The 10,000-nt window shown below is 46.7% G+C and overlaps 1 protein-coding gene across 1 annotated transcript in view; it reads left to right on the forward strand.

Moving 5' to 3' along the window:
• LOC139386696 (collagen alpha-1(XI) chain-like) overlaps nt 1–10,000 on the forward strand; it is a 216,715-nt gene that overhangs the window by 206,408 nt on the left and 307 nt on the right. Inside the window, exons 57-66 of the mRNA XM_071132517.1 lie at nt 1,590–1,697; nt 1,884–1,937; nt 2,149–2,184; nt 2,291–2,344; nt 2,935–3,205; nt 4,212–4,324; nt 4,950–5,018; nt 5,515–5,748; nt 6,999–8,733; nt 8,989–10,000. The exon at nt 8,989–10,000 is cut by the window's right edge and continues 307 nt beyond it. Coding sequence (XP_070988618.1) covers nt 1,590–1,697; nt 1,884–1,937; nt 2,149–2,184; nt 2,291–2,344; nt 2,935–3,205; nt 4,212–4,324; nt 4,950–5,018; nt 5,515–5,748; nt 6,999–7,145 — 1,086 coding nt within the window. The 3' untranslated portion in view covers nt 7,146–8,733; nt 8,989–10,000. The remainder of the gene's footprint in view (nt 1–1,589; nt 1,698–1,883; nt 1,938–2,148; nt 2,185–2,290; nt 2,345–2,934; nt 3,206–4,211; nt 4,325–4,949; nt 5,019–5,514; nt 5,749–6,998; nt 8,734–8,988) is intronic.

The raw sequence follows: 10,000 nt of genomic DNA on the forward strand, positions 1-10,000 counted from the left end.
AGTCTCAATTTGGTGTTTGTCCCATTTTGTGAAGTCTTGGTTGGTGAGCGGACCCCAGACCTCACAACCATAAAGGGCAATGGGCTCTATGACTGATTCAAGTATTTTTAGCCAAATCCTAATTGGTATGTTGAAATTTATGTTTCTTTTGATGGCATAGAATGCCCTTCTTGCCTTGTCTCTCAGATCGTTCACAGCTTTGTGGAAGCTCTCTCTCTCTCTCTCCTATATATATATCACTATCTCTCTCTCTCTCTTGCTCTCTCTCTCACTCTTGCTCTCTCTCTCTCCCTCTCTCTCTCTCTCTCTCTCTCTCTCACTCTTGCTCTCTCCCTCTCTCTCTCTCTCTCTCTCACTCTTGCTCTCTCTCTCACTCTCTCTTTCTCCATCCCTGCCTCTACCTCCCCCTCTCTCTATCTCTCTCTTTCAAAGTCAACTCTGTTTTTGTGATTTAATGTGGTAATTAAATATATATAAGAAATATAATATAATCTGTTTAATGATCATTGGTTTGTAGCCAGCAAGCAGCAGTATAGCCCAGTAGGGACAGAAGGCTGGCTAGAACTCTAGTTACAGCAGCCGATACGAGACAGACCCCCACTCTTAAATATGACACACACACACACACACACACACACACACACACACACACACACACACACACATACATACATACATACATACATACATACATACATACATACATACATACATACATACATACATACATACATACATACATACATACATACATACATACATACATACATACATACATACATACATACATACACACACAAAGGCTGGTCCCAGAGACAGACCACCACTGTTCAATTTGACAACACTATAAACAGACTAATCATTTACCTTGGTAACAAAGACAGTGTTTTGACCACCAAAGACAAGGCCTAGAAAAGTTGTTCCTTTGTTTCCTTCATAAACATTCTAATGATGTTGCCAGGTCGAGAATTGAATCAACATAATTTTTACTTGCCATAACTTTAACAACAGATGGTTAGAGCAAAGTTTCATGTCAACAAAATGTCCAAGTTCGTTTATGATATTTCGATGACTGACAAACAAAAAATTAAGGGTGGTTCACAGTCACACACTAAAAAAACATACATTATTTCAGAAATGCATTTTTTCTTGCTTGAAGGATCACTACACTGAGTGTACAAAACATTAGGGACACCTTCCTAAAATTAAGTTACACCCCCTTTTGCCGTCCGAACAGCCTCAAATCGTCGGGGGCATGGACTCTACAAGTTGTCGAAAGCCTTCCACAGGGATGCTCACTCACATTGACTAAAATGTTTCCCAAAGTTGTGTCCAGTTGGTTGGATGTCCTCCGGGTGGTGGACCGTTCTAGATACACACAGGAAAACTGTTGGAAAAAACTAGCAGAGTTGCAGTTCATCGACACAAACCGGAGCACTTGACACCTACTACCGTACCCTGTTCAAAGGCACTTAAATATTTCTCTCACCCTCTCTCCTTCCCTCTCCCTCCATTCCCCTCTCTCTCTCTCTCTCTCTCTCTCTCTCTCTCTCTCTCCATCCTTCCCTCTCTCACTCTCTGTCCTCCAGGGTCACCCAGGTCTGATTGGTCTGATTGGGCCGCCTGGTGAGTTCGGAGAGAAGGGAGACAGAGGCCTGCCTGGACCCCAGGGAACTGGTGGAGGCAAAGGAGACACTGTATGTGACTGATATGTTTACTACTCGTTTATTTAATAGTTACTAGTTTATTTGCTAATGTATAAGCTAAATCTTTAAAACCATCTGTAAACGGCTTTATAAACCATTTATAATGTGTTCGCTCATTTGGTTGATGTTACTGGGAAGCGTCGTCTCATTGGTTCCTGCTGTGTTGTGTCTCTGTAGGGTGTTGGTGGTCCTGCCGGTCCCCTTGGTCCTCCCGGACCTCCTGGTATTCCTGTAAGTTAATCAGGAAATCATCTCAAAAGACCTCTTCAGCAAAAATGATTCAGCAAATTTCTATCAAATGTCTATAGAATTTCATTAACCCAGTATCACTATTGTTATAGTGTTATCGTTCACTTTGTGTCTCTCTTTAAACATCTTCTCATATCAAAACATCTTCATTGTCTACCACTTCATCACTGACTTTGTGTCTCTGTTTTTCTAGGGACCTGTGGGCTCTAAGGGGTCCAAGGGATCGTCAGTAAGTTCTGTTCATTAGATGACTAACCGAAGACACTAACATCTCATATATGACTGGTGTGATAACTTCTGTGTGTAATGCGGTGCCCTGTGCTTTATTTTCTTAGGGTGGAGCTGGCCAGAAAGGAGACACTGGTGTGATTGGACCACCCGGAGCTCCTGTAAGTCAACATTGTTCTCTCTAAGATGATCTCATGATTATCCATTTTGATTTTTACCTTTTTCCTGTCTCTGATTTGACGTTTCCCTGACCCCTGCCATCTATAACTTTATTTATTTTTTTTATTTTTTTTTACATTTTACCCCTTTTTCTCCCCAATTTCGTGGTATTCAATTGTTTTAGTAGCTACTATCTTTTCTCATCACTACAACTCCCGTACGGGCTCGGGAGAGACGAAGGTTGAAAGTCATGCGTCCTCCGATACACAACCCAACCAAGCTGCACTGCTTCTTAACACAGTGTGCATCCAACCCGGAAGCCAGCCGCACCAATGTGTCGGAGGAAACACAGTGCACCTGGCAACCTTTGTTGGCATGCACTGCGCCCGGCCCGCCACAGGAGTCGCTAGTGCGCGATGAGACAAGGATATCCACACCGGCCAAACCCTCCCTAACCCGGACGACGCTAGGCCAATTGTATGTCGCCCCACGGACCTCTCTGTCGCGGCCGGTTGCGACAGAGCCTGGGTGCGAACCCAGGGTCTCTATAGAGGCCCCGCCATCTATAACTTTTAACCTCTCTTCCAACCAGGGTCCTCCTGGTGACATCATCCAGCCGCTGCCCATCCAGCAGGCGAGCAGGAAGAACAGACGGCAGGCGGAGGACGACGGCGTGCAGGGCGACGAGGCGGGAGGCATGGCAGACTACGGCATGGAGACCACAGTGGACGTGGAGGACGTGTTCGGGTCCCTGAATAACTTGAAGCAGGACATCGAGAGGATGAAGTTCCCCATGGGAACCCAGGACAACCCTGCCAGGACCTGTAACGACCTGCACCTCAGCCAGCCTGACTTCCCTAACGGTGGGTTCAATCAATCAAACAGACTGCATTGTCCTCAGAGGGAACTTTGGTTTCTGGGTAAAAACACAGAGTTATAAACAGTAACAGACTGAGTTACAGAAACATCATCATCATCATCATCATCATACAGCCACTTCAGGAGCTGGTTAGCAATGAAGTGAGAGAGAGCAGCTGTTAAGAGGAGCCCCACACACAGCAAATAGACATTGCATGTGAAATATTTATTAACAAGTGCAACATTGACTTGGCCAAAGGTCTTATGTGACTGAAAAGTTGCAGTAAAGTAGGATTTTTTTTAAATCACAAAGATTAGTGATTTACAATGTTGATTCCTGGTGACGTACTGTGAATGCTGGTTTTCAACTCAATCTGAGCATCTCATTACAATCTGAGCATCTCATTACAATCTGAGCATCTCATTATAATCTGAGAATCTCATTACAATCTGAGAATCTCATTACAATCTGAGAATCTCATTACAATCTGAGCAACTCATTATAATCTGAGCATCTCATTACAATCTGAGCAACTCATTATAATCTGAGCATCTCATTACAATCTGAGCATCTCATTATAATCTGAGAATCTCATTATAATCTGAGCAACTCATTATAATCTGAGAATCTCATTACAATCTGAGCAACTCATTATAATCTGAGCATCTCATTACAATCTGAGCATCTCATTATAATCTGAGCATCTCAGTATAATCTGAGCAACTCATTATAATCTGAGCAACTCATTATAATCTGAGCATCTCATTACAATCTGAGCAACTCATTACAATCTGAACATCTCATTACAATCTGAGCATTTTATTATAATCTAAACATCTCATTATAATCTGAGCACCTCATTACAATCTGAGTATATCATTACAATCTGAGTGAATCCTGTTTTGCAGTACCATGAGGGACATTGTTTAATAACCTTGCCATGGGTCCCCAGTACATCCTGTTAATGACCTTGCCATCCTGTTAATGATTGTGTGTGTTGTGCTGTTCAGGTGAATACTGGATCGATCCTAACCAGGGCTGTACTGGAGACTCCTTCAAGGTCTACTGTAACTTCACCGTTGGAGGAGAGACCTGTATCTACCCCGACAAGAAGTCCGCTGGCGTACGTTTCCATGGGTCATTTCTGGAAAATAATGTCTATTAATGTTTGTAATGCCGATAGATACACTCTTAGAAAAAAAAAGGGTTCCAAACGGGTTCTTTGTCTGTCCCCATAGGAGAACCCTTTTGGGTTCCATGTAGAACCCTATGTAGAAAGGGTTCTACGTGGAAGCCAAAAAGAGTTCTTCAAAAGTGTTCTCCGAGGGACAGCCAAAGAACCCTTAAGGTTCTAGATAGCACCTTTTTTTTCTAAGAGTGTACAGTAGTTAATATGAACCTTTTAGCAATTTCATACTCAGTGTTTTACGATCTATTTAGGATATAGACCTTTTTTTTAAATGTAACCTTTATTTTACTAGGCAAGTCAGTTAAGAACAAATTCTTATTTACAACAATGGTCGAGTGGGTTAACTGCCTTGTTCAGGGGGCAGAACAACAGATTTTTACCTTGTCAGCTCGGGGATTTGATCTAGCAACTTGGTGGCTACTGGCCCAACGCTCTAAAACCACTAGATTACCTACCACTCCAACAGTGAACCTGCCGCACCAAAAACAGTGAACATGTCGTTTTCTAACCTGGTAACCTGTTCATTCATTCACGGTGTTGTTTGTGTTCTGTGTAACAGGTCAGAATATCTAACTGGCCAAAAGAGGCTCCAGGATCATGGTTCAGTGAATTCAAACGTGGAAAAATAGTAAGTATAGAAAATATCAACCTCTCGAAGCAGATATACTATATTATACGTGATCAAGATTGAGATGTACGATAGACATTTCAGACTTGGCAAGATAACCTACAGTGAGACTAAATGTATCATCTCCATAACCCTCTCTACTCTCTCTCTCTCCATCTCTCTCTCTCCCTCTCTCTCCCTCTCTCTCCCCCCCATTCTCCATCTCTCTCTCTCTCTCTCTCTCTCTCTCTCTCTCTCTCCCCCATTCTCCATCTCTCTCTCTCTCTCTCTCTCTCTCTCTCTCTCTCTCTCTCTCTCTCTCTCCCCCCTTCTCCATCTCTCTCTCTCTCTCTCTCTCCCCCCCATTCACCATCTCTCTCTCTCTCTCTCTCTCTCTCTCTCTCTCTCTCTCACCCCCATTCTCCATCTCTCTCTCTCTCCCCCCTTCTCCTTCTCTCTTTCTCTCTCTCTCTCTCTCTCTCCCCCCTCCCCTTCTCCTTCTCTCTCCTTCTCCCAGTTGAACTATGTGGACATGGAGGAGAACACCATCCAGACAGTCCAGATGACCTTCCTGAAGCTGCTCAGCTCATCAGCCCGTCAGAATTTCACCTACATCTGCCACCAGTCAGTAGCCTGGTACGATGCCAAGGCAGACGGCTACGACAAGGCTCTACGCTTCCTGGGCTCCAACGACGAGGAGATGTCCTATGATAACAACCCCTTCATCAAGGCCCTGTCGGACGGATGCTCGGTATGTCGTCTTAAAAAGTCAGATTTCGCTTGCAGCTTGGAGCTTCCATTGGCATTAGTTCCATTAGAGATTCCATTTGTCCAATTGGAGATCCTATTGGTTCCATTAGAGATTCCATTTGTCTCATTGGAGATCCTATTGGTTCCATTAGAGATTCCATTTGTCCCATTGGAGATCCTATTGGTTCCATTAGAGATTCTATTTGTCCCATTGGAGATCCTATTGGTTCCATTAGAGATTATATTTGTCCCATTGGAGATCCTATTTTGGTTCAATTAGAGAATCCATTTGTCCCATTGGAGATCCTATTGTTTCCATTATAGATTCCATTTGTCCCATTGGAGATCCTATTGGTTCCATTGGAGATTCCATTTGTCCCATTGGAGATCCTATTGGTTCCATTAGAGATTCCATTGGTTCCATTTGAGATTCCATTAGTGCCATTATAGATTATGTTAGTGCCAACACCGATTCCATTGGTCCATTTGATATTATATTGGTTCCATTAGAGATTCAATTGTCTCCATTATAGATGCTATTGGTTCCATTAGAGATTCCATAAGTTCCATTGAAGATCCCATTGGTTCAATTGGAGATTTCATTGGTTTCATTGGAGATTCCATTAGTTTCATTAGAGATTCCATTGGTTCCATTGAAGATTCCATTTGTTCCATTGGAGATCCTATTGGTTCCATTGGAGAATCCATTTGTCCCATTGGAGATCCTATTGGTTCCATTAGAGATTCCATTTGTTCCATTGGATATCCTATTTGTTCCATTGGGGATACTATTGGTTCCATTAGAGATTCAATTTGTCCCATTGGAGATCCTATTGGTTCCATTAGAAATTCCATTTGTTCCATTGGAGATCCTATTGGTTCCATTTGAGATTTCATTAGTTCCATTGGAGATTCCATTAGTTCCATTAGAGATTTCATTGGTTCCGATGAAATTTCCAATAGTTCCATTGAGATTCCATTAGTTCCATTAGAGATTCCATTTGTCCCATTGGAGATCCTATTGGTTCCATTAGAGATTCCATGTGTCCCATTGGAGATCCTATTGGTTCCATTAGAGATTCCATTGGTTCAAATGAGAGATTCCTTTGGTTCCATTGGAGATTGATGATTGGTCATCACATGGTAGTTACTGGTAGATATTGATTGATCTTAGCATCTGAATTTGACACCACAATAACTCCTTGCTTCCCTTCCTCCTCCACTCCATCCCTCTCTCCCTCCCCTCTCCAGCTGAAGTCGGGCTACTCCAAGACGGTGATGGAGATCAACACTCCTCGCGTCGACCAAGTGCCCATCATCGACGTCATGTTTAATGACTTTGGCGACCCCAGCCAGCGGTTCGGGTTCGAGGTGGGCCCCGTCTGCTTCATGGGCTAGGACCTGACCATCCCGGGAACCCCTCTCTGCCCTACCCCCTACAGAACAACAGGCCCCCCCTCTGCCCTACCCCCTACAGAACAACAGGCCCCCCCTCTGCCCTACCCCCTATAGAACAACATGCCCCCCTCCTCTTCCCTACCCCCTATAGCACAACATGCCCCCCCTCTGCCCTGTCATAGAAGCATTGTCCCAGGGGAATACTCCTCGCCCTTGTAGGGCCAATCACATAATGACTTTAACTTGTAACGAGAGGAAGTGACATCAGGAATAAAGGACGTTTGATGCCGTGGGCGGACAGTGGCACACTTTCAGCAAACAGAGAGGAGGACCCACTCGCCCCAACCCTCAAAACCTCCTTTTCTCTCCCTCGTCTCCCCTCTCCTCACCCTTTACCTTGATTAGAGGGAGGATCCACAGACCCCACCCAAGCCCCCTTTCCACCCCTCATCTCACCCCTCGTCATTACCCCTTTTCCCTCCAACCACTCTTCCTACCCTGTCTCGTCCCTCGTCCCTCCCCCAGCCCAGCCTCCCTGTCTGGTAGCTCCAGTCTCCTCGCCCCTCCTCCAGCCCAGCCTCCCTGTCTGGTAGCTCCAGTCTCCTAGTCCCTCCCCCAGCCCAGCCTCCCTGTCTGGTAGCTCCAGTCTCCTCATCCCTCCCCCAGCCCAGCCTCCGTGTCTGGTAGCTCCAGTCTCCTCGTCCCTCCCCCAGCCCAGCCTCCCTGTCTAGTAGATCCAGTCTCCTCATCCCTCCCCCAGCCCAGTCTCCCTGTCTGGTAGCTCCAGTCTCCTCGTCCCTTCCCCAGCCCAGCCTCCCTGTCTGGTAGCTCCAGTTTCCTCGTCCCTCTCCCAGCCCAGCCTCCCTGTCTGGTAGCTCCAGTCTCCTCGTCCCTCCCCCAGCCCAGCCTCCCTGTCTGGTAGCTCCAGTCTCCTCGTCCCTCCCCCAGCCCAGCCTCCCTGTCTGGTAGTTCCAGTCTCCTCGTCCCTCCCCCAGCTTCCCTGTCTGGTAGCTCCAGTCTCCTCGTCCCTCCCCCAGCCCAGCCTCCCTGTCTGGTAGCTCCAGTCTCCTCGTCCCTCCCCCAGCCCAGCCTCCCTGTCTGGTAGCTCCAGTCTCCTCGTCCCTCCCCCAGCTTCCCTGTCTGGTATTTCCAGTCTCCTCGTCCCTCCCCCAGCTTCCCTGTCTGGTAGCTCCAGTCTCCTCGTCCCTCCCCCAGCCCAGCCTCCCTGTCTGATAGCTCCAGTCTCCTCGTCCCTCCCCCAGCTTCCCTGTCTGGTAGTTCCAGTCTCCTCGTCCCTCCCCCAGCTTCCCTGTCTGGTAGCTCCAGTCTCCTCGTCCCTCCCCCAGCCCAGCCTCCCTGTGTGGTAGCTCCAGTCTCCTCGTCCCTCCCCCAGCCCAGCCTCCCTGGCTGGTAGCTCCAGTCTCCTCGTCCCTCCCCCAGCCCAGCCTCCCTGTCTGGTAGCTCCAGTCTCCTCGTCCCTCCCCCAGCCCAGCCTCCCTGTCTGGTAGCTCCAGTCTCCTCGTCCCTCCCCCAGCCCAGCCTCCCTGTCTGGTAGCTCCAGTCTCCTCGTCCCTCCCCCAGCTTCCCTGTCTGGTAGCTCCAGTCTCCTCGTCCCTCCCCCAGCCCAGCCTCCCTGTCTGGTAGCTCCAGTCTCCTCGTCCCTCCCCCAGCTTCCCTGTCTGGTATTTCCAGTCTCCTCGTCCCTCCCCCAGCTTCCCTGTCTGGTAGCTCCAGTCTCCTCGTCCCTCCCCCAGCCCAGCCTCCCTGTCTGGTAGCTCCAGTCTCCTCGTCCCTCCCCCAGCTTCCCTGTCTGGTAGCTCCAGTCTCCTCGTCCCTCCCCCAGCCTCCCTGTCTGGTAGCTCCAGTCTCCTCGTCCCTCCCCCAGCTTCCCTGTCTGGTAGCTCCAGTCTCCTCGTCCCTCCCCCAGCCTCCCTGTCTGGTAGCTCCAGTCTCCTCGTCCCTCCCCCAGCTTCCCTGTCTGGTAGCTCCAGTCTCCTCGTCCCTCCCCCAGCTTCCCTGTCTGGTAGCTCCAGTCTCCTCGTCCCTCCCCCAGCCTCCCTGTCTGGTAGCTCCAGTCTCCTCGTCCCTCCCCCAGCTTCCCTGTCTGGTAGCTCCAGTCTCCTCGTCCCTCCCCCAGCCCAGCCTCCCTGGCTCCAGTGTTGCTCCAGATACAACCACAGAGGTGCTTTTGTGCGGAACACAGAACACCAAAGGTGCTACAAAAAAAAGTGAATTTTGCAAAAAAACTGTAATTATTATTATTTTTATTTTGTACAATACTGTTCTCTTTCTGAATCCACTCTTCAAAAAAAGAAACTTGCATGTGTACCAAAGCTCTTAATATTAATGTTTTAATAAATGTTGGTTTTAAACTATATAGAAAATAAATTTGCAATAAATCTATTTGTTTGTGTTAAATATCTGTTGAGAAACGAATGGGTAAGTAATACTAGGTTGTTATGTTTGGGATACAGTGTAATATCAGCAATACAAATAATTATGAAGAATCTCCTTTGTAAATATTGACCATTATAAAGCACTTACAACATTATTCTCCCCTTCCAAGACTATAGTCTACAGTAAAAGATGATGTACATAGTAGGCCTATATACAGTAAAGGGTTATGTACATAGTAGGCCTATATACAGTAAGGGTTACTAAACCCTAAACTGGACTACAACCACCTTAAACCATTTTGTCTTATAACTAACTGACTTGTGTTATTGTTTTCAACTATTACTTCCTGGTTTTGATTATTTGTGCCCACTAAATCAGGAATGTAAGATTGCAGAGTAATTTAAAAATGAGTAATGTGAAAATGTCCACAAAGCCAGTTTACATATTGCACTCGACAA

The sequence above is a fragment of the Oncorhynchus clarkii genome, chromosome 28 (genome assembly GCF_045791955.1).
Source record: "Oncorhynchus clarkii lewisi isolate Uvic-CL-2024 chromosome 28, UVic_Ocla_1.0, whole genome shotgun sequence".
Taxonomy (NCBI): Eukaryota; Metazoa; Chordata; class Actinopteri; order Salmoniformes; family Salmonidae; genus Oncorhynchus; species Oncorhynchus clarkii.